General features: G+C 30.9%; 3 protein-coding genes across 3 annotated transcripts; 2 read left to right on the forward strand and 1 right to left on the reverse strand.

Annotated features, from left to right (window-relative positions):
- Positions 1-13,600: 13,600 nt before the first annotated feature.
- LOC124924212 (protein MALE DISCOVERER 2-like) lies at positions 13,601-14,316 on the forward strand. Its single transcript, XM_047464278.1, has 4 exons — positions 13,601-13,658; positions 13,744-13,900; positions 13,970-14,165; positions 14,242-14,316. Exons 1-4 carry the CDS (start codon positions 13,601-13,603, stop codon positions 14,314-14,316), a joined length of 486 nt encoding a protein of 161 aa, XP_047320234.1.
- A 2,771-nt stretch (positions 14,317-17,087) lies between these two features.
- On the forward strand, positions 17,088-18,027 carry LOC124924213 (F-box protein FBW2-like). The gene is made up of 2 exons (XM_047464279.1): positions 17,088-17,398; positions 17,499-18,027. The coding sequence occupies exons 1-2, from the start codon at positions 17,088-17,090 to the stop codon at positions 18,025-18,027; spliced, it is 840 nt and encodes a 279-aa protein (XP_047320235.1).
- Positions 18,028-20,868: 2,841 nt separating this feature from the next.
- On the reverse strand, positions 20,869-22,672 carry LOC124926681 (40S ribosomal protein S6-like). The gene is made up of 5 exons (XM_047466958.1): positions 22,583-22,672; positions 22,425-22,489; positions 21,955-22,012; positions 21,752-21,860; positions 20,869-21,570 (listed from the first exon to the last, which is right to left on the reverse strand). Exons 1-5 carry the CDS (start codon positions 22,586-22,588, stop codon positions 21,056-21,058), a joined length of 753 nt encoding a protein of 250 aa, XP_047322914.1. The 5' UTR covers positions 22,589-22,672; the 3' UTR covers positions 20,869-21,055.
- Between the last annotated feature and the right edge of the window lie 3,469 nt (positions 22,673-26,141).

Here is a 26,141-nt window from a genome sequence, read left to right on the forward strand (position 1 = left end):
CGAGATCCGAAATGGGTGGTTTCAGGTCCCGAAAGTATGATTATATTGTGTTTGGTTGCATTATGGGTCCCGAAAGTGTGGTTTCAGGACCCGAAATGGATGGTTTCGGCCCAAAAGTATGATTATATTATGTTTGGCTGCATTATGGGTCCCGAAAGCTTGGTTTCGGGGCCCCAAAATGGGTGATTTCGGGACCCGAAATGGGTAGTTTTAGGACCTGAAAGTATGATTATATTGTGTTTGGCTGCATTATGAGTCCCGAAAGTGTGGTTTCGGGACCCGAAATGGGTGTTTCGTGACCCAAAAGTGTGGTTTCAAAACCCGAAATAAATATTCGGGACCCAAAAGTACGATTAAATTGTGTTTGGCTGCATTATGGGTCTTAAAAACTTGGTTTAAGGGCCCGAAATGGGTGTTTTGAGACCCGAAATGGGTGTTTCGAGACCCGAAATGGGTAGTTTCGAGACCTGAAATGCTTCATTTATTTGATTATATACTTCATAGTTTTTTAATGTTTATTTTTTATTTTTGTAGAGCAAATAAACGTAAAAGGAATGTCCAAGAAACCAAAGCAACCCCCAAAGCAGCAGCTCCCAAAGCAGCAACCCCCAAAGCAGCAACAGCCCTCCACAACTTATTTTTAACTAGGACATCGTCTTTTGGCCTTTTCAATTTTCTTCAACTTCTGTCTAATAAACAAAAAGAGGTTGTGAAGTCAATAGGCTTTGACTCTCTACTATCATTATCGCTTTCAAAATGCCCCGGGGAGATCTCTCGTTATCTAGTCAAACAGTTTAACTGTAATAAATGTGCATTCACCCTAAAGAGTGGCGAACTTATGAAAATCGAAAAAGAGGATGTTCAAATCATATTGGGTCTCCACATAGGGGAGCTGGACATTGTAGAATACGAGAATAACGAGACTGATGACAAGTTGAAGACATTTATGACTCGATGGGGTAACCTTGTTAATGACACCTCTTTAGTGACTGTTATGTCAATGAAAATGATTGAGAACAAAGCAGCTGACAACAATTTTAAAATAGACTTCGTATTATTTGTGATCAGCAACTTTCTCTGGTGTGATCACCTGGGTTAACTAACCATGTATATTTCATTTCTGTTATTTTCACTTGCATGACACCATATATGTATGGTATATGCATTGTTAAATAATCCTCAAATCTGTTTTTTTTTTCATTTGCAGGTATAGAATTCTAAAATCTATTTCAGATGTTGATAATATCAAAAAGTTCAATTGGTGCAAATTTGCACTTGAAGGATTAGTTAATTAATGTGAAAAATGGAAGGTTAATGAAAAATGACATTTCCAAGGACCACATACATTCCTTATTGTAAGTTATCACTAATGTATTTCTCTAGTTTCAAAAATAAATGGTTTTAACATATGTATGTTTTTCAGCTATGCTACGTGTATAGGGTGAGCAATTCTGAACTGGGAGGAGTTAATGAACGTCGATTTCCTATACTGTCATATTGGAATGACACGACATTGAAGTTTAGACTGGATACGGAGTGGGCAAATAGAGAATTCGGACGTGGAAGCGATGTTGGACGCATTCCACTACCACCTCTTCAGAACGAGGACAGATGGGGATGAGGGGGAGTACGAATAGACATATCAGGATAGGGGGCGAACGAGGAGGTGTATAGGAAGTCTCAGGGAGAAGTTTTAGGGAGGGAAATAAAACAGCCGGAGAAAATAAATGAATGCAGCCGGAGAAGAGAAATAAATAACGCCAAGAGAAATAAATAACGCCGGAGAAGTTTCAGAGAGAGAAAGAAATACATAAATAAATGCAGTCAGATAAGAGAAATAAATAAATTGATGAATTTTTTTCCCTCTCTCTCCTAGCCACATGGCAAAGCCACGTAGAATTCGTGACCTCACTTTCGCTGAACATTCGTTGAGTTTATCATTCCTCAATGTCAAATTCTAATGTGAATAACAACCATAGTCGGATCCACGTGAACAAACTTTCATGTGACACTAAATTTTGGGAGAAATCTCTAAATACAAGTTTTATTATTTACATGGTTGAGGTTTTTTTTTTCAACAATCAAATTGAAAACTTAAAATTATCTATTTGTTTTAGTTTGATCATTCATTTTGTCTTTTATTTTAGTTATTATATATATATATATATATATATATATATATATATATATATATATATATATATATATATATATATATATATATATATATATATATATATATATATATATATATATATATATATATATATATATATATATATATATATATATATATATATGAGAAATGATATTCTCAACGACAAGTTAACGAAAGCAAGGCCACGAATCTTACGTGGCCTTGCCAGCTAGGAGAGAGAAAAAATAAAAATAAAATTGAAACTTTCTATTTCCCCCCAAAACCAAAATCCTATTATTTCTATCTCTTCTATTTCCCCTCAAAACCAAAATCATATTATTTCTCTCTCTTTTGTTTCATTCTCTCTCTTTCTCTTTTGTTTCATTTTTCCTAAACCCATCGGCGATTCTCTTCTTTCATTTTCACCGACTTCTCTTCCGATCGATCGAAATGGTAAGACTTCTTCCGTTTATGAAACGTTTCATTTTTTCCCAAAACCAAAACCCCCCACGGCAATCTCTCTCTTTATTTTTCGTTTCCATTTCCCAAAACCCAACCCACTGTCGATCTTACTGAAACGTTTCATCGACTTCTTATCTTCCGATCGATTGAAATATAAAGTCTTTTTTCTTTCTTTCGTTTATCTTCCGTTCGAAATGATTGTCATATTAATATTTATGTTTAACGTTTATGGTTTAGCTGCTGAATCGATTTAGATTAGAGTTCTAAAAGATCTGGATCTTCATACATGACCTACAAATCAAATTAACATTACAATAAGATTATTGACTAGAAATGCTAGTTTCGGACTAGAAAAGCTGGTTTCGAGACCAGAAATGCTAGTTTCGGGACTAGAAAAGCTGGTTTCGGGACCCGAAATGGGCAAAAATAATTTTTTTTTTCGAAATGAGTGGTTTCAGGACCCGAAATGAGTGGTTTTGGGACCCGAAATGAGTGGTTTCGGGACCAGAAATGAGTGATTTCGGGACACTTTATTTAATTTTTTTTAATCTGAAACATTATAATGAATCTTAGAAAATCAAAAATAATTGAAGATAATGTTATTATACTAGAAATTTACATAATTAAAAATTTATTTACAATGTTACAATCTGTCATTTATATCACATTTAAAATACAACCTACAATTTGAGAGATCTCAAATAATCTCATTTCTTCATTAACTTGATCAATAAGAAGATTTGGATCTTCATACATGACCTACAAATCAAATTAACATTACAATAAGATTATTGGTTTATAAAAAAATAAAATAGGCATAAAAGATCGTATAGAAACCATTTCGGAGTTTGAAATCACCCTAAAATGGTGATTTCGGGACAAAAAATGCTGGTTTCGGGACTAGAAATGCTAGTTTCGGGACAAAAAAGCTGGTTTCGGGACCAGAAAAGCTGGTTTCGGGACCCGAAATGAGTAGTTTCGGGACCCGAAACGATTTTTTTTTTTCGAAATGAGTGGTTTCGGGACCCGAAATGAGTTGTTTCAGGACCCGAAATGAGTGGTTTCGGGACCAGAAATGGTTTTTTTACAACCCTAATTGAAATTAGTTCTACAACTAAACCCATAACAACAGCCAAACATTATATAATCATACTTTCGGGTCCTAAAATCACATTTTCGGGACCCATAACAGCCAAACATTATACAATCATACTTTCGGGTCTCTAAACCATCCATTTTCGGACCCATAATGCAGCAAATACACAATAATCATAGTTTTCTATCGTTAAAATCATTAAAATCCCTAACCATAACCGCAAAAAGCTAAACGATCTTCAAATCATCAAAATGATCTACGATTCTAAAAGAGAAGATGTTATTTACCTTGTCCTTTGAGATCTGGGAGATATTGGAGTCTTGTATGGAGATATACCTGGACCACCAGTCTGAAAAAATAGTATGAAGTGAACACGGAGGCAGACAATGAAGTGAACATACACGAAGGAGTTCTCTTACCATTTTCGATTGAAAGAAGATGAAGAAAGTAGAAGAAGTCGGGGATGTCGGAGAGAAAAATCGCCAGAAAAGAAATCGGGGTTCGCCGAAAGTGATAAATGAAAAGAAGAAAGAGAGGGAAAAAAAAATGGGGAAACTAAAATATTTAATTTTTTTATTTTGTTTTGCTTTTTCTCTCTCCTAGCTGGCAAAGCCACGTGGGATTCGTGGCCTTACTTTCGCTAAAGAGTCGTTATATATATATATATATATATATATATATATATATATATATATATATATATATATATATATATATATATATATATATATATATATATATATATATATATATAAAATTCAATTTGATGGACTTAAAATCAAGTTCATGATAAATTACTATAATTAAATAAATTATAAATGATGATGTAATTCATTATATTGGTTATATGACATCACTTTTAATCTTACTAATTAAAAAAATATCAATTAATACTTTTATAATAATGAACTTGCTATCATTCTTGACTATTGAATTACCATAAATATTAATTAGTATGCAAATTAAACATATATGGTATGTTATAATTAGCAATGTTCTAAATTTATCTGATACTTAAATTTAACTGTAATCAGTTACAAAATAGGAAAAACTCAACACCAAACAATTTAAATATGCAATTACAATAGTTAATGATTGGTTCCAAAATTCCAAATATGAGAATAATAGGGAAATTTGATGAAATGGCCCCCATAACAGGGGAAATTCCAAAAAGGGCCCCCGCCTACTAAAGTTGGCAAAAAGGGCCCTTTTGCCCTGCGAAATGTCGGAAATACCCCTTCGGCGCCATTTCTTACGCTCAAAGACGCGAATTACCAATCACGCGATTTAATCTAAATCGCGTGAGTTCATCACCGCGATTTAGATGAAACGCGTGATTCGTAATTCGCGTTTTTAAATGTACGCGATTTACCATGCACGCGATTTAATCTAAATCGCGGTGATGAACTCACGCGATTTAGATTAAATCGCGTCCATGGTAAATCGCGTCTTTAGTCGTATATATAATTTTTCGGCCCTAATTTTAAACAAAACCACCCCGATTCTCCCTCCCACTCCGACTTCCAAAACCACGTCTTCTCAACTGCCGACTTCCTTCAACATCGATCAAGATCATCGTTCACTCAACATCGTTCCTCTTTCAACGTCATCGACTTTCCACTCTATTCGACATCATCGTCTTTTTCCGCCGTCTATTCGACATATTCCGGTAAGTTTAGGGCTTTAAGGGTTAGGGTTAGGTTTTGGAAGTGTATTATGCCGTTTATATTGATTTATATTGATGTATTTAGGGTTTAGGGTTTGGTTCTGGTTTCGTTTATGTGTGTAAATGCTTTTAGTGTATATGACGAGTATTGTATCAATGTTCTTATTCTGCATGCATGCATTTCACGTTTATTCATTCATTTCTCGTTTAAGAAATGGCATTTTCGTGTTTGTTATGTTCTTGTGAAGAAATGGTTTTTTTGTGTTTTCTTTGACTGTGTAGGCTTAGGGTTTAACTTTTGCTGCTTTACTGCATAATACACTGCTTAATTTTCGTCTGTTCTTATTCTGCTTTACTGCTTTACGTTTAATAGAATGCCAATGAGACAGGATGAGTTATTGATTTAAGAAATGACACATCATATGCTTAATGTATTTAGAACTGTCCATTACTGCACCTTAATGTATTACTGCACCTTTACTGTACCTTAATGTATTAAGAAATTTGCAAGCATCTCTCAATGGTTAATTCGATTTGCTTATTCCCATCTTGTTCATTGTTTTGTAGATGGAGTCCACTACAATACCCGAGTTTGCTGGGAGGGTATCCTGGAAAACCAATATGGGAAATATTGCTGCCAAGTTTGCCAAGATGAATCTAACTGAAAGGGTAGAGGAAACCCAATTCAGATTCTTATTCAAAGGGCACCCGTTACTGCGTTTCTCAGGAATGATTATACACCACATGCTCCTCAGGAAGTCCAGCTCAAATTCTATGGAGATGAAGTTCCTTGTGAATGGAGAAGAGCTGTGCTTCGGGATGAGGGAGTTTGCATTGGTTACAGGTCTCAATTTTGGGAGATTCCCTACTGAGCAAACAATTTTCAACTAGGTTGAAGAATCTCCAACTTTGGTTCTTAAATATTTTAAACGTATTCCACTTATTAGAATAGGAGACCTTCATTCAAAATTCCTGTCCTGCTCTGATAGGGAAGATGCATGGAAATTGGGGCTGGTATACCTTGTTTCCCATTATCTCTTTGCCCTTGACCCGAGGAGGATAATAAATATGAAACTCTTCAGCATGGTCGATGACATCGACACCTTCCTCAATTTTCCATGGGGAAAGGTGGCCTTTAGAGCAACCATGAAGGGTTTGACCAGAGACCTTGATCGCTACAGGAAGCTGTATCTGCAGAAGAAGGATGCCGCCTCGGGGAAGAAGAACAAAGACAAAGACAAAGATGTCGATGTTTCTTATACCGTATATGGGTTCGCACTAGCCTTACAAGTGTGGACTTATGAGGTGATCCAAACGTTTGTCCCCAATCTTGCAATTAAAACGCTGGTTAATTCTTGGAACATTGTATCTCCACGAAACATACCAGTAAACTCTACCTCAATACTAGAATAACAAGATAGTATTGAGTGAAATCAGCTACACTATGCCAGCATGCAAACCCTAAACCTTAATACTAGAATAACAAGATAACTCAAGAACTGTGGAACTTAAACAAAAAGGTCTTGTAACTATAAGAACTGTGGAACTTAAACAACGTACTGATAAACAAATTCCAAGACAATAACTCAATAAGACTTTCTATGCACTAAAACAAAGCTAATACCCAAATCAAGGCCTCGTTTGAGGAAGGGTTATTTAGATTTAATCAAATCATTTCAATCATCCACAAATTACCCTTACTTTATTTGAATAGCATTTTAAATATTAAATAAACATACCCATTTTGAGAACGAAGAGTAGTGGGTAAGCTGCTGCTGCTCGTGGTCGAGTTCTTCAGGGTATCGTGGTGTCGTCGTAGTCGTCTGCTGCTGCTGCTCGTGGTCGAGTTCTTCAGGGGAGGGTCGAGTCGGAGTGGCGAAAGCGAGAGAAGAGAGAAGGGGAAATTAAGGATTCGTGGTTTTGTTATAAATTAGGGCACAAAATTAATATATACGATGAAAGACGTGAATTGTTATTCACGTGTTTCATCTAAAACACGTGAATAAACTCACGCGTTTTAATGTGAATTGTTATTCACGTGTTTCATCTAAAACACGTGAATAAACTCACGCGTTTTAATGTGAATTGTTATTCACGTGTTTCATCTAAAACACGTGAATAAACTCACGCGTTTTAATGTGAAATGCATTCACGCGTTTCATCTAAAACACGTGAATAAACTCACGCGTTTTAATGTGAAATGCATTCACGCGTTTCATCTAAAACGCGTGAGTTTATTCACGCGTTTTAGATGAAACACGTGAATAGCAACATTGTTCCTTGTTCCTTGTTGTTTGAGTTATGTGGCGAATATGCGTGAATAACAACATTGTTCCTTGTTGTTTGAGTTATGTGGCGAATAACAACATTGTTCCTTGTTGTTTGATTATACACAATATGCGTGAGTTATGAGGATAAGTTATGATATTGTTAACATAAGTAATAAAGCATAAACAGAAGAATATTCAGTAATATAAACCACCATAAATCATAAATATCCAAATTAAGTATTGTTATAAACCATAAATATCATAAATATCATAAATAACCCATAAATAGAAGAAGAACAATAAGTCTAAACAACTCCAAATTAAGTAAGCAAATGCTGCAAATCACAAGCAGCAACAGATTGAAGCAACTTTGTATGAGGAACAACATGTTCATCCAATATGCTTGACATAGCAGCCGCTGTCTCAAAAAGCCAATTGTCGGGGAGAACATCAAAATCCTTTTCAATTGATCGATACCTGCTGTCTATCTCGAAGTATACTATTATAGTTTTCGCATCCCTTGGCTCAGCAAATGGATAATCTGGATTATCCGATTCTTTAATACTACCACCTCCAGCAACTATTAACTCAATGAGATCCTGTTTGTAAAGTGTGTTGAAATTCCCTACAAATATAAAAATGTAACCGTCGAACAGTTTCGAACGCTGAAAAACCAACAAAGAAGATAATTTCAGTTATCATGCAAAATAAGAAAAAGTACAGATAGGAGGAATAATACCAAACTCACATTATTCAACAACAGAAGTCTGCCTTTTCTAGGACCACCTTGGGCTCCATGATTATCATGTTTAACCTCATAAGGTTCCTCATCAACACAGTTTTCGGTTTTCAATGATGATTTTATCCCTAAACAAATGTGTATGAAAATAATTTTTAAACTAATTTAACAGACATATGTATGAAAATAATCGTGTTAACAGAGACTCACAATCAATAGTAAGGACCCATTTCCCGTTCAGAATTGCCTTCAATACTTTTTGAGTTCGGCCGCATGCACCATTGGGATCAGTGTAAGCAATAACATGAGTTACATCTTCTCTCCACTTCGGAGACACCCTTGCACCAAAAGTGCGAGCAAATTCAACTATCAACAACTGTGTAAAACAATAATATAATGGTTATTACATACAAAACTAGTTAATATGGACATAGTAGAGAGAATAGAACATACATTATTTTCAGGTGATAATTGATTGGGACATAAGGTCATAACAGTGTTTGTTGCCTGCATATTATAAAAAAAAAAAGTTGAACAAACTGAGAAAACAATTTTATTAACAACCATTTTAATACATACCATTTTGTTGAACGAACTGAGAAAACCACAACGGCAGCTCCTGATCTAAATACTACAATATCCATCATTATAAACAGCAGAATATACATCAATAGCTAACCATACAATATTCATGTAATTGAAAATCAACAATCAATCAGTATATATAGGAAAACCAAACCTTAAACCCTAAATACAACAATATCCATGAATATAAATGGCAGAATATACATCGAAACCTAACCCTAAACATAAATACTATAATATCTATCAATATAAATGGCAAAATATACATCAAAACCTAACCCTAAACCTAAATACATCAATATCCATTATAAACAGCATAATATACATCAAAACCAAACCCTAAACCTAAATACATCCATATAAATGGCAGAATATACATCGAAACCTAACCCTAAACCCAAATACTTCGATATACATAGGAAACGGCATAATATACATCAAAACCAAACCTTTACCCCTAAATACACCAATATCCATGAATATAAACGGTAAATATACATCAAAACCTAACCCTAAACCTAAATACTTCGATATACATAGGAAACGGCATAATATACATCAGAACCAATCCTTTAACCCTAAATACATCCATATCCATGAATATAAACGGTAAATATACATCAAAACCTAAGTCTAAACCCTAAGCCCTAAACTGACCTGATGATGTTGAAGAACGATGATGTTGGAAGGATCTCGATGATGTTGAGGAACGATGATGTTGAGGAACAATGATGTTGAGGAACGCTGATGTTGAGGAACGATGATCTTGATGGATGTGGGAATGGAAAGTCGGCCGCAGTCGGAGTGGGAGGGAGAATCGGGGAGGTTTTGTTTTAAATTAGGGCCTGAAAATTATATATAAGACTAAAGACGCGATTTACCATGCACGCGATTTAATCTAAATCGCGGTGATGAACTCACGCGATTTAGATTAAATCGCGTGCATGGTAAATCGCGTACATTTAAAAACGCGAATTACGAATCACGCGTTTCATCTAAATCGCGGTGATGAACTCACGCGATTTAGATTAAATCGCGTGATTGGTAATTCACGTCTTTGAGCGTAAGAAATGGCGCCGAAAGGGTATTTCCGACATTTCGCAGGGCAAAAGGGCCCTTTTTGCCAACTTTAGTAGGCGGGGGCCCTTTTTGGAATTTCCCCTGTTATGGGGGCCATTTCATCAAATTTCCCGAATAATAGGATCCCAATTATTCTAACCATCCCAAATTTCCAAATAAAACTACAAGTTTACATAACGCCAAAATTATAAAATTTCAAATTCTAATATCCAAACATCAAAATAGGCATAATATAAAATAACATATTAATAATAATAAACATGAGGTAGACTAAGAAAGTGATGTCACTAAAAGTTTCAGGTTCTAATGATGATGGTAGTGGGTAGAGTGGTAATATCAGGAATAGTACTAGGCAGAGATTGGATTGAAATGCTATTTTAATTAGAAACTAAATAAAAAAAAGTAAAAAATTGATTGGGCGCCCGAATTGACCGCCTAGGCACCCATGTGCGCCGAAAAGGCGTCCGAGCAATTTTTTCATACGAATAGAGCCTTTTCGATGCACTAAGCTAGCGCCGAACAATTAGGCAGCGCCTAAGCCGAAATTCATAACACTGATCATTAGCTATACATTTATCACACTCACTAAGCATAATATCATGTAATTTAGTAAATATAGCTTTTATTTGAGTTAGTGAAAAATTGTGATTGAAATTGTAACTATTACTATATCATTGATTGTTCTTTTGATTAGCTCACTTATAAATACACCTTAATCGAATCAAATCAAATTAAAAGGACAACTTACACTTATGTTTAAAAATAGTTATTTTATAAAATATTTAATATTTTAATTTAATGATTTTATTTTAAAACATTTTAAATTTTGATTTTATTATGAATTTTTTAATTAATAATCTTAATTTTTATATATAATATATTGATAATTGTTAGAATTAATTTTATTTTAAAATTTTTAATAGATTAAAAATTATAATTTATACAGCATATATAAATACTAAATTTTATCCTTGAAATTTTGACCGTATTTTAAATTTATGCATCACCTAGTCAGATTTGAACTAAAATTAATAACTAATTAAAATATAATATTTTCAGAATAATTGTATTTATTTTTATATATTTAATTTTGTAAATAATTTGTTAATCTATTTAGTTTATAAAATAATAATTTAAAATACAATATTTTAAATATATTATTTTCAAAATTTTAGAATCTTAAATTGTTAATATGGGGATTTTAAAAAGTTAATAAAATTTTAAAATAAATCTTACCATATTCAAATTTTATATTCATAAAATTTACAATAATGTTTAAAGTTTTAATCTTGTTATATTATAATATACTTTTATAATTATAATTTATTAATACCTCACCTACCTATCATTATATAACAAGATTAACAAAATTCAACACATTTTTAAAAAAAATTTAAAATTTTGAACATAGTAAAAGTTTTTAAATTTCATTGACTATTTTAATCCACCATACTAACTTTCAAAGATTCTAAATTTTTGAAAATAATATATATATATTAATTTAAAATTTTAAAATTGACATATTATATTTTAAATTATTTATTTTATCAAATTTAAATAAATTAGCTTATTTAAAAATAAATAAATACAATTATTATAAAAGGTTATATTTTAAATATTTATTAATTTTATTAAGATAATATATTGACTGCTCACTTAGGGCGGGTTTGGATTTTTTAAAACCCAATAAAAATCAATTTTTTAATCAATCACTTCCAACAATTACATCACTCATTTCATTATTTAAAATACTAAAATATCCTCTATTTTATATTATTATTTTTAAGGAGTGATATGGGAGGGAATTTGAGGAAAGGAATGGGGGAGGGAATGATGTGTAGAGAATAGAGAGAAATTTTGTTATTTTTTTTGTTAATCAAATTGTGCCACATCATTCCCTCCCAATCATTTCTCATTATTTTTTATTTTATTTATATAAATGAAGGAAAATTTGATGAAATGGCCCTCATAAGAGGTCTAATTTCAAAAAAGGCCCACGGTTGATAATGTTGGCAAAAATGGTCTTTTTGCCCTGTGAAAAGTCTGTAATACCCCTCGCGCGCCTATTTTACCGCTCAATTACGAGAAATATATTTCTCGCATTTTGTATTTCTCGCATTTGGTGCTCAATTACGAGAAATGTATTTCTCACATTTGGTATTTCTCGTATTTAGTATTTCTCGCATTTGGTATTTTTCGCATTTGATATATCTGAGTATATATTGAGATTCAGACATTTGTAAAATATATGAAAACGGCTAGGGTTTCATATCGATCTACAATAGACTACGAAAGAAGACGATTGAATAATCTCTGCGACTGCGATTCTACAAGGAATAGAAAGAGAGAAATGAAATACATGGTAGGAATGGTGGTTTTAAACAAGATGCAAAAATCAGTAATGATGGTTGTCGACAGGCTCTTTTATCACAAATTCTACAATCGTTACATCAAACGCACCTCCAAATTAATGGTTCACGACGAGCATAATCAATGTAACATATATGTTCTTCAGTTAAGAACTATATATTTATTCTTTTCTCTTATAGTTTTCCAAACTTGAAAATGCCAAGGCGGCTATAACTTTGAATGGGCAGTGTTGATCCACTATGTTTATGTCTATGTTTATGTTTATGTTTATGTTTATGTTTAGGTTTAGGAAACTTTGGTAAATTTATTGTTTGACTTAAAACTGCAGAAATCTGAAAAATCTTTGTCTTGATGGAACACTTGCACCTGAGTTAGGAAAGCTAACTTACCTTAAATTTATGTGAGAATCCAAATATACAATCTATATCTTATTGATTTCATGTTTGCTGTTGAATATCCTTTTTCATATTTATGTGCTTTAACTTCCTGAAGTAATTTACGTAATAGCTCTTTATGGGGAAGAATTTCAGAAGAGATTGAGAAACTTAAAGAGTTGAAAGTGTTGGATCTAGGCTACAATAATTTCAGTTGATTTTTGTCAATTAATCTTGGCAATAATTTGTAGTTCTTGCACGGGTGCCAGTTGCACTAGCAGTTCTGGTTCCTAGTAAATCTCGTCGATATAGAACTACAGCAGAAACCCGATACTTTTTTTTCTCTCTTTTTATATGATCTGACTCTGATGAGATGGTTTTCTTGTAGGATCCCAAAACGGAAACTACTGCAGACAAATGCCGACCACCATAAGAGGAAGCCCAAATTATCACCTTCACCATCTTTGCATTCGGCTTCACCCTCACCATCACCTTCACCATCTTTGCATTCGGCTTCACCCTCATCGTCTCCAATCCAATCACATATATCTTTGTCACCAAGCCCATCACCATCACCATTATCGTCTTCTCCATCTAAATCATTTGTTCCATCACCTTCTCTTGTATTGACATCAATTTCACGACTAGAAACTCCTTTACCTCCACTAAGCCATCCTTCTTTGCCACCTTCCCCAAATATGATTCCCCACAATCACTCCAAACACATGTACCGTGCAATGATCTGATCTGGAGTAGGAGGGTCTATTTTCTTTGTGGCTTCCGCTCTTGGCATTTTCTTTTGTCGACGAAATAAGGTGGTTATGGTGGGACCTTGGGCTACTGGGTTGAGTGGTCAGCTAAGAAAAGCATTTGTCACTAGTTAGTAATTCAAGATTTTATATCTTCTTGATACGTAAATTTAGCAATATTTTATTCCTTTCCAATTATCGGACCTGCATTTCAGGTGTTCCAAAGTTGCAGAGATCGAAACTGGTAACTGCTTGCGAAGATTTTAGTAATATAATCGGTTCATTATCAGACGAAACAGTTTATAAAGGGACTCTTTCTAGTGGAGTAGAGATAACAGTTATTTCTACAGCAATGAAGTCTGCTGAAGATTGGTCTAAATAATTAGAGGGTCAATTCAGAAAAAATGTATGGAGAATAAGTTAAGCTCTTTCCTGTTTTAGTGACTTTTTCATCATTGTGTTTACTTTTAATGTCGTCCAGATTGCAACACTTTCGCGGGTAAACCATAAGAACTTTGTGAATCTGATCGGTTTTTGTGAAGAAGATCAGCCTTTCACAAGAATGATGGTCTTCGAATATGCTCCAAACAGAACACTTTTTGAGCACCCGCACAGCAAGTTTCATCAGTTACTGATGGTCTTCGAATAGGCAATGGATTATCTAAATATATATTCTGTTGTTTTCTGAGCTAACGTCTCAGTATTTAATCCAGGTTTCATCAGTTACTGATCATGTTAGAGTGCAAGACTCAGGTGCCAAAGACCTATGTGAAAACACTACTTGTTAGTTGTATTGTAAACTTCATACTTATCATTTAAGTCTTTCAATGCCCTAAGTTGTTATCTAGTAATACTAAAAATGCATTGAAATTGTTCCAAGATATTATTTTTATTCTTGGCAAGTAGTGGGTTTTGCTTACAAACTTATTTTATTATTTCCAAAATCATACTAGTAAAGAAAACATATTGAATCAGGGCCGCTCTTGAGAAGCCCTGAAATTTTGGGGGCCTTATGCAAATTTAAATTTTGAGCCCCTAAAATAGTAAAAAAAATTAATTAATTTAATAAAATAAAATATAAATAATTAATATATTATAATACGAGACTAAAAAGGAGATAAAAAAGTTATTTTTATAATATATATTTAATATTAAAGGAGAAAAAAGAGAAAAAAATAATATTAATAATATAATATTATTAAATATAAAAAAATGGGGGCCCTATAAAAGTGGGAGGCCCTATGCAAGTGCATTGGTTGCCTTACCCAGAGTTGGCCCTGTATTGAATAGACAAATAGATTAAATGTAAAAAATACACAAAAATGCTTCTTAAATACAATGTGGAAGTATTTATCAAAGAATGAATGAAAATTTCTTTAAACGCCCTTTATATGTTGGTCGGGGATGTTCTTAGTTATCTCCAATGACAGATTAAAATTTATCATTAGTAAGCAAAATGAACAAAATTATTGTAAAATTTCCCAATGTAAAATAACAAAGTTAATGTAAAATGTCCCAATAGTTAAAATATTTGGTTGTGATAGTCAATATAAAAATTTGTAGGCATTCTATTTTTCTGCCAATGTTTGGTTGTGATATTTCATGAGCTAAAAATTGTGATAAACTTGAATGTTTGGTTGTGATACACTGATACTCCATGAGACACATATGCGAAAATGCAGATGAGTTGAAAACATATGACCAAAATTTGGTATATTCACTTTCTACAAAATGCGAGAAATACATCAAATGCGAGAAATATACCAAATGCGAGAAATATATTTCTCGTAATTGAGCACCAAATGCGAGAAATATATTTCTCGTAATTGAGCACCAAATGCGAGAAATACATTTCTCATAATTGAGAATCAAATGCGAGAAATGCCAAATGCGAGAAATACATTTCTCGTAATTAAGCGGTAAAACAGGCGCGCGAGGGGTATTACAGACTTTTCATAGGGCAAAAAGGTCATTTTTGCCAACTTTATCAACCGTGGGCCTTTTTTGTAATTAGACCTCTTATGAGGGTTATTTCATCAAATTTCTCTAAATCAATACACTAAGTTTTTTTATCAAAATTAATTATCACCTCCTCAAAATTATCACTAACAATTATTTTCTCTCCCTCTAAGTTTTTTAAAAACCCTAATATGAAAAAGACCTTAGATAAACCTAATAGTTATCTCTAAATTTTATTTACATAACTATGAAAATATTATGAAATAAATACCTAATCAATTCACATCAATATATAATAATAATTTAAAATAAAATATTTGGAAACATGTAATTCATTTATGTAAGAGATAAATAAATATTAAAATTTAATTTAAAATTTGATTTATAATTCTTTTTAAGATAAGAAAATAAAAATTAAAAAATATTCGCTACAAATAATATAAAGTTCCTTTCTTAAAAAAAGTAAAGAAAAGAAAAGAAAAGAACAAAGAATTAATTAATTTTTAATAATGCAATCCTAGATTTTCATAATCTACTTTTTCTTATATAAAAATGTAATATTAGTCTTCATAACGGCATATACCAATTAAATATTAATCTACATTTCTTGTTCATTTGAAAAACTAAATTGTAATTTTTTTTTTCACAAAAAAAATAAGTTAACATTTCCTAAGAAAGGGTAAGTTTAACATTATTTCATCCAGGTATCTTTGTTTTTCTAACCGTGTATTTTAGATTACTGATATTTCAATTGGATTTGTTAACTTGCTTAAATTGTTAGGTTTAAATCATTACAAATTAAAATAAGCATGGACCTTGTAAACAATTCTCTGAAGGATTCTCAAATATTAATCATTTATAACTATGATGCATTTTAATTGTTTGAAAGATTCTTTAATGTTTTTTTTTTCATAGTCTTGAATTACACTCAACCTAGTAATTGTCAATGATTTTGTCGCATTTGGTGTATTCATTTTGTCGTATTCGTTGTACGGTCATTTTGTCGTATTCGATGTGTGGTTATTAATATTAGGTAACAAAATTTCTTTTTCCAAGCCGACTTACTTTCTATATATTTGGGCATGATCATCTTGTGATTTTTCTCAACATCGTTTTTTTATCAATTTTTATTCTAGTACCAATTAATATTATTATAAAATTGTTAAAAATAGTATTTTTTTTCTCTCTAAATTTATACACATTTATACAAAATAATATTGAATATTATTATTTTTTTAAAGTATTTTAATTATAAAAGACTTTCTTATCTCATCAAAAATATGAAAATCACATTCTTATCTCATCAAAAAAATATAAAGTAACACTCTTATCTTTCTTAAATCTCATTTAAAATAAAGTTACCAAGATCCTTATAAATAGAACAAAAAAAATACAATTTAAACTCAAACCATATCACCATTAATTGTTACCCAATTATTTGAGCAAGGTAAGCTCCCTAAATTCTCCTTTAGCTTTCCTCTTCTATTTTCTAATTTGATTAAATAAGGCCCTTTAAAAATTCCAAAAAATGTTACTAAGCTATATACAATATATATGCTTAAAATGATTGTAGCTAAAATATTCTCTTATGAAGTCTCAGATGGAAGAACAAAATGTCAATCATCGAAGATGGGATGAGCTAGCGCCCGATGCACTTGGCCTGATCTTTGGCCGACTCTCTCTTGAGGAATTGCTTATGGTGATGCCAAGTGTATGCAAGTCTTGGGAAAATGTGGTGAAAGGATCGTACTGTTGGCAAGAGATCAACATTAATGATTGGTGCTACGATTCCACACCGGAGAAAATCGATAGGATGGTTCGAATGCTAATCAATCGAAGTGACGGATGTATGCGCAAGTTATCCGTTTCTAATCTTTGTGGCAATGCCATCATCTCCTTCATCGCGGACAAGTACTTATATATTTATATATAAAGTTCAATTTATTTGAAATGATTATTTACAATTTTAATTATTATAATAATCAAATATGTATTCTTTATTTTGTTACAGTGCTAGTTCTCTTCAAATGTTGGAATTAGTTAGATGTGACATGACCGACGAAGTGTTAGAACTGGAGGCAGAGAAGTTCTCCTCGGTCACCTCATTGGATTTGAGCTACTCGTATCAAATAGGGGCTCGATCTCTTTTGGCTATGGGAAATAGTTGTCCACAACTTACCTCCCTTAGTAGAAAAATGCACCCAACCGATATTCAAAATGAGGTTGGTCAAGACGACGAGGCATTAGCCATTGCCAACTCGATGCCGAATCTTAGGAAGTTGGAGATATCATATCTCGTTGTGGGGACAGAGGCAGTGATGGAGATCATTCAAAAGTGTCGAAATTTGGAGCTGTTGGATTTGAAGGGTTGTTGGGAGACTTGGATTGATCACGAAGAATTGAAGTTAAAGTTTCCTAATTTGAAGATTTTGGAGATAAAGTCAGATTTGGATGAATTGTACGACTCTGATAGTTGGGACGAGTCCAACGACGAGGGCGATGAATTTGAAGAGAATGTTGTATTCTTCTTCTTTGAATGAATGTTTGAAAAAATTGGAAGAAATGAAATGTATTGAAATATTATGACAATCAATTTTATTTAATTATGTATTACCTACCTTTGGAATAAAATAAATATCATTTTATTTTAATTAGAAAGCGTGTTTTAGATAAGAAAATTATAAATACCTTAAATTTAAAATTGTCAATTGAATGAATTTGGATTTTGAATATCTTTTAAACTTTAGCATTTCAGACCTATTATTTTCCTAAGTTATTATAAAAATAAAATAAAATTATTTTAGTTTTTTCAAACTCTGTTAACTCATGAGTAGTGATAGAGAGATGGAATTTTGTGAGAAATCACTTCGAATCACCTTTTTTGGTTGGAAAATGTAAAAGTGGGAGGAAATAAAGAAAAGAGAAAAATTATTTGATTTTTTCAACGAATAATAAGATTATGTCAATTCATTTCCTCACCAAATTCCCTTACCTACCTAATCATTTCTAGTTAAGTATTATGTGTTATTTATACAATAACTTGGAGTCAAAGATTTGTAGCGAAGAGTAGCGAAAGACTAGCTGATTGGACTTGCCGACTAAGTATATATTTATTTTTTTCTTTTATTTTAATAATTTTTTCTCTCTTCTCACTACTTACATTTTCTCCCTCTATTTTAAAAATAGATGCATTCAATAAAAAAATAATTTTTTATTATTAAAAAACACTTAATATAAATAATTATTTAGTTAATTTACTATTTTATATTAATAAATTGCATCATCTAATTAAAATTTATCAATAAAATAAACTCACAAAAAATATATAGTCAAAAATATATCATAACATCTACTTTTACAAAATCAAACATAATATATATCATAACATTTACTTTTACAATAAAATCAAACAACATAATAATCGATAAATTGTCTTTAATCAATTATCGATTATATTATGTAGTTTGATTTTATAAAAGTAGATGTTACGATAAATTTTGTACCATATTTTTTTGGTAAATTTATTTGATTGATACTTTTAATTAGATGGGCAATTTATTAATATAAAATAGTAAATTAACTAAATAATTGATTTTAATTAAATATAACAATGAAATATTATTTATTTTAATTTGACTCATTTTTATTATTAAAAATAAAATTTAATTTTTTTAATAAAAATAAGAAAATCAATTTTTGAGAGATAAATAATTAAAATGGTTTATAGTAGCCTGTACAATAATTTAAAAAATATATAATAATAAAAATTAAAAAGATAAATTATTAAGTATTTTTTAATAATAAAAATTGATTTTTTGATTGAATGAGTTTTTTTAAGATATAGTAATAAAATGTAAGTAATGAGAAAAAAGAGAAAATTATTAATAAAAAAAAAAAAATAAATATAATCATTCTTGCTGTTTATTAGCTAAAAATCTTTAACTCCCTGTCATTACTTTATTTATAAATAAATGAATATCATTTTACTCTATATTTAAAAAAAGTATACTTTAGATAAGAAAGTTATAAATTTCTTAAATTTAAAATTGTCAATTCACTTTAACATTTCAGAATTTTTCAAACTAAAAAAAAATTATTTTAGTTATTTCAAACTCCATTAACTATTATGTATTATTTATATAACTAATTTAACATTAACAAAATAGAGCCCAAATTGCAAGTTAAAAATATGTCTGAAATTAGTTGTCCCAAATAAGAAATTTGAACATTGTTAAACTCTAAAATTAAATATATATATATATATGGGGTGAATTTTCTTAGCCTTACCCTCAATAAACTCTAAAATTACTTATTTATTATTATCACTTTTATATATTTATTTATTTTTTTTATTTTTTATTATTTTATTATTTTATTTTATTTAATTATTAAGTTTTTTATTAAATATAATTAATTAATTAATTTTTAATATGTTTTTTTTTACTTTATTTATTTAATTAAAAATACAAATTATTATTATATTATAATTATTTAAAATATATTAAATATTGAAATATGTACTCAAAATATAAATATTTAATATTTTATTATATTAATTATATATATATATTTTAAAATATTTATAAAAATTAATTTTTTTATAAATAAAATTATCTAATAAATAAATAAGATAAAATCTTTAATATATTATATAATAATAATTAGTCAAATTAAATATAATATTTTATTTAATAATATATATATAATTAATATAATAAAATATTAAATATTTATATTTTATTAAATCAAGACACACTTTAATATTTTATATATTTTAAACAATTATAATATAAAAATAATAATAATTTATATTTTTAATTAAATAAATAAAATAGAAAAAAATACTAAAAATTAATTAATTAATTATAATTAATAATAAAAAACTTAATAATTAAATAAAATAAAATAAAATAAGTAAAATAAATAAGATAAGAAAGGGTAAATATATAAATATGATATAGATAAATAAGTAATTTTAGAATTAATTAAAAAGTAAGATGTGGGAAAAGCAATTTGATATATATATATATATCAAATTCAATCATATTTTTTAACCGGGTTTATTCTTTAATGGAGATATCATGATAGATTAAGCATCACATATTAGAATAACCATTAGGGTAAATATAATTTCTAAAACAATTTGAAGTAAACTTACTATTTTTATTTTCTAAGCATACCAGACCTAAATACAACTCAAAAAATATTTTCAAATAGGCTCAATATTGAGAAAAAACAATTTTCTAATCACACTGAAATCAATTTTACTAAAAACACTATGATTTAAATAGATTCCCCATCCACAAGAACTAAAACCCAATGAACAAAAATAAAAAGTGATTACATAAATGAAGAATGGATTTGATGAAAAAGACAATACCTATTATAAGTTTTTGGCTAATAAGTTCATAAATCATCAGGTTCAATCAACAAAATACAAGTCAACACAAAAAAAGTTTTAATTGTTTAAGAACAACCCAAGAAAACAACACATGAAACAAAAAAAACACAAGAAATAAAGCAAGATCATGTCCATCTTAAAAACCAAAAACCTGCAATTTCGATCATCTAAGCAAGAACAACCGAAGGCTTAGATGCAGTCGACAGTCTAGATCTCTTCTTAGCAATACTCTCGCTACGCTTTTCTCTCTGTTCCTTCAACCTGCTAGCCAAAAGCTTCTGATAATCAGCTGCTTCAGATTTAGCCTTAACAATTCTCTTCTTCTTGTCAGCAATTCTAGCTCTCTTTCTCTGCAAAGTCAATGGAGTCACCAACCTCTGAATCTTAGGAGCCTTGCTTACTTTCTTACCCTTCTTATTTGTGAATGTTCTTCGATAAGTATTCACATACTTACGAACATCATCTTCCTTTGAGAGGTTGAAAAGCTTGCGAATTTTCGAAGCCCTCTTTGGTCCCCTCATTCTGGGTTTCTCAATATCTGTCAGCCCGGGAAGATCATTATCACCTTTCTTCACAATAACAAGATTCAGAACAGAAAGGTCTTGGCTAACAATGCATCCACGAACAGACTTTCTTCTCCTCTCACCGTTGCGCCTACCATATCCCCTGAAGCATGATGTTCCTATCGCAACCAAAGTAAAAACAAAACTCAGGGCTGCACAATCATAGATTTTTTGGATAACCAGAGCACAGAAAATAACCTAGAACACCCTTATTTCCTTTACTAAACATTTATAAATGTTAGATTTTAACAAAATAAACCAACTTTTGCATCAAACATGTTAGTTTTTTCAAGAACTGACCTCGGTGGAGTAACAGACTGACACGGCCAGGAGTCAACACTCCTTGCTTCATTGGGAAACCCTGCTTGTCACAACCCCCCTTGATCTTGAACACATATCCCTTGAACTCCTATAAGATTTAAAAAAAAAACACAATTTTCTACAGTAAATATAAATTCAACAGAGAATTTCAATTACAGAAGGTGAATATGTATGTAGCATACCTCTCCAAGAGCATCTCCACTGACCTCCTGTGAGATCCTCTTATCATAGAACGCACGGCTGTGGGTTTAAAATAAAATAACAAGGCAGGAAGTCAATTCTTCGATACCCATGAAAGTTAATAACTTGGCTACAAGGATGAACAACCCATATTGTATTCAAAGAAGAAACTTCTACTGTTTATTTCTAATCAAAGAATGTTAAAATTATTGACTCTGAGAATCATTCTTCAGGGAAACAAGATTCAAACATAACACTTAATAAGCAATGAATGATGTCATATAAATGTTTAAACATCATTACATTCATTTTGCAAAAGTCATTCCAACACGAGGCAAATCAACGAGAATTTCTTCAATTTAACAAAACGAACATCTTAAGAACGAGCTATCATCACCAGATGTAATCGACGTTACTTTAAAACGCAAGGAAAAGAGGAAAAGTATGAGAAGAAACGAATGGGATAACTTACAGTTTCTGGTCATCGTCAATTTCGAGCTTTTTCTGGCAGCCAGTGGTTGGATTTGCGATGTTGAACTGCAATGTAGATTAAGAGAATAGACGTGAGATACACATACAAGATACAGATACAACAAAAGAGAATAGAAGTTTTGGTTGCAGAGATCGGACCTTCATCTTCAACGGCGGGTTATTTCAGCGCCGAAGATAGATAGCAGCTACTCAAGATGAAAAGAAACTCTTTGATTAGGGTTTCGTCTACAACTTATAGGCCTTGTTCAGATTCGGGTCCGTGGGTTTATGTCAAATAACCCGAACATGTTAACCCAATAGCCGGGTTATTTAGATAACCCACCCGTTAAGTGTTCATTTTGCTACTTTAAAAGAGCTTGTTTGATTTTGAGTTTTTATTTATTTTTTTTAGAATAATTTTTTTTTTACAAAATATTAATAAAGTGGGTTATTTGGGATATTTATATACAAAATATACAAAATATATATTTAAAATTAAAAAAAATTAAAGTAAAATTATTTTAATATTTTAATTGAATTGATAAATAAGTTATTTGAATGTTAGAATATTCAAATTTGATATAAGAAATAAAAATTCATTTAGTTTGATAATTTCTCTTATTTTCATTCATACACCATTTGGGAGGTAGAAAGATGTGATTTTTGTATGCGATAACTATATATACTTAAAAATTAATCGTAAAACTTTTTAATAAACAATTTTCATAGGGATATACTCTTAACAGAGTTGATAACGGAAATAATATTACGAATCTGACTCACTTGTACAAAAAAAAAAAAAAAAAATTAAAAATATCATACAAAAAAAATTTAAAAATTTAAAATGTTCACGACAATAATTTCCTGAATATAACAAATTTTTAAAATTTAATATTATTATTTTTTTAACATTTTTTTTTTATTTATCTCTTATGCAAATGTGGGCAAACCAAGTCAGTTCTGTTTTAATTCTTTATATTTTCGTATAAATTATTTCTCTTTTTTATATGTCAATGTTTTGTTTTGATAAAATAATTAAAAAATAATTTAGTTTTACTTGTCATAAAAGTTAACTTTTCTTTCTTTTGTAAAATTTATATATCTTCTTGATAGACCAGTGCTAACAATAGATACTAGAGTTTGACTATTGATAACAACTTACGATAAACGATTCGATAATAATCATGTAATGGATTAATATATGTTTCTATTCTTCACAAATCTTTCGAACTCTTGAAAACAGATTCAAGTGCGAAAGTGTTCGTCGGATTTGAAGCTTTGAACCGATGAAAAGTAAATGACAGAAAGTAAAGAACACAGAGAGTTTTATGGATGTTCGGAGATGAAACTCCTATGTCACCCCTTCTTCCACAACTGGAAGTATATCCATTAAATACTTTGAATCGAATACAACTTATTTAGCTAGCTAACTCTCTGTTGAACAGACGGCTTCTAAATCAAGGCATTAGACGTGCTCCGTTAGACCAAGTCTAAGAGAGTTAGACATTCTCGTCTAACTGCGTGTCCCTTTAGACCAAGTCTAAAGGAGTTAGACTACCTCTCGTCTAACTACACATCCCTTTAGATCAAGTCTAAAGGAGTTAGACGACCTCGTCTAACTACGCATCCCTTTAGACCAAGTCTAAAGGAGTTAGACGACCTCGTCTAACTAGGCATCCCTTTAGACCAAGTCTAAAGGAGTTAGAAATCCTCGTCTAACTACGCATCCCTTTAGACCAAGTCTAAAGGAGTTAGACGTCCTCGTCTAACTACGCATCCCTTTAGACAAAGTCTAAAGGAGTTAGACAACCTCGTCTAATTACGCATCCCTTTAGACCAAGTCTAAAGGAGTTAGACGACCTCGTCTAACTACGCATCCCTTTAGACAACGTCTAAAGGAGTTAGACAACCTCGTCTAACTACGTTTCCCTTTAGACTTGTCTAAAAGAGTTAGACGATCTCGTCTAACTACGTTTCCCTTTAGACTTGTCTAAAGGAGTTAGACGACCTCGTCTAACTACGTTTCCCTTTAGACTTGTCTAAAAGAATTAGACTATCATGTCTAACTACGTTTCCCTTTAGACTTGTCTAAAGGAGTTAGACTACCACGTCAAACTAAGTTTCCCTTTAAACTTGTCTAAAGGAGTTAGACTACCACGTCTAACTACGTTTTCCCTTAGACTTGTCTAAATGAGTTAAACTACCACGTCTAACTACGTTTCCCTTTAAACTTCGTTTAAAAGAGTTAGACTACATCGTCTAACTACGTTTGACGTCTATTTAGCCTGATTAGACCACGTCTAAATTAGCATAGCCTTATGCACCTACACAAAAACAAATAAACAACTTAGCTTAATTCACAACTAAGTTTTAATCACAGATCAACAAAATAAAGTCGACAAAAAAAATAAGCTTCTTTAGTTTATTTTAGTCAAAATAATTTGACCCAACACTTCTAGATTACAGTCTCCATTTTTATTCTTTTTTTTAATTAATGAAAAACTAACATGACATAACATGTCATGGTCAAAAATATAAGATCTCTCAAAGAAGCTGGAGATATTCATCCATTGTTAACACTAAGCTAGAAGAGGGATGTGCATCTTCATTCTTGCTTTAGTCTTCCCGTTGTTAATAATGTTTTATCTATTTTTCTAGCTTGATGCTTACTTTTTCTCTTCATAGTTCTTCTTATAGCTTGATGTGAGGTTTTAGATTCGATGGGTTCTACTAGAGTAAATGTTTCACGTCGATATTTGTTCACCATCTCCACCTTAATATCAGAGTAGTATGGTATGTTTTTTTTTTGTCATTGGTGAGTAGAATTTGTAACCATTTTGTGTGGGTGAATAACCGAGAAATGTGCATTTTGTAGAACGAGGATCAAGTTCACTCAAAATTGATGATGAATGTGAACAAATGAAGTGCAATCAAAGACTTTGGTTGGAAGGTTATGAGATATAATTTTAGTGTATGGGAATGAATGGGCAAGTCTTTGTACATGACTTTTGAAGTTTAGAGTATGGGATAGCGTTCGGTTTATGAGGTAGGCTACAGTTGATATGTCATTGCCCCAATTATTTTGAAACATCTGAGGCAAACATAAGTAATTGAGTCACTTCGATAAGATTTAGGTTTTGTGTTATGCAATTCCATTGTTGTATGGTATTAATGAAAGAACTAATATGGATTATTCTTTTAGAGTTTAGAAAGGTTGTTAGGTTGGTGACAAGTTTGAAATTCCTGGGTATTATCGGTTTTAGTATTTTCTGGTATTGTCGGTTTTTTAAATTTGGTTAAAAGTTTGATATTAAATTTGAATTATGAGGGTTAGAATATAAGATAATATATATGTAAAATATTATCAAAATATTATAAATTATTATAATATTATTATTATATTAAAATTATATATTTGTAAGATATTATGACTATATAAATTATGATAATATCAATTTTTAAAAATTATATATTTTTTAAGATATAAATTGTGATAATATCAATTTTATTAACGGAGGATCAAATTTATTGTTCACTATTTCATAATAAAATAATAATAATATATAATTCTTGTGTCCTTTTTTTTCGATTTTTTCAACTGACCTGAACTAACCTTAATAAGGAAGGATGGAAGGCAAAGACTTTTGTTTAGCATATAGCTAAGAGAACAAGGGACAAAGAATGAATGATCTTATACTTGAAGAGGCATCATTTCTTT

Source organism: Impatiens glandulifera, chromosome 2, assembly GCF_907164915.1.
Source record: "Impatiens glandulifera chromosome 2, dImpGla2.1, whole genome shotgun sequence".
Classification (NCBI taxonomy): Eukaryota; Viridiplantae; Streptophyta; class Magnoliopsida; order Ericales; family Balsaminaceae; genus Impatiens; species Impatiens glandulifera.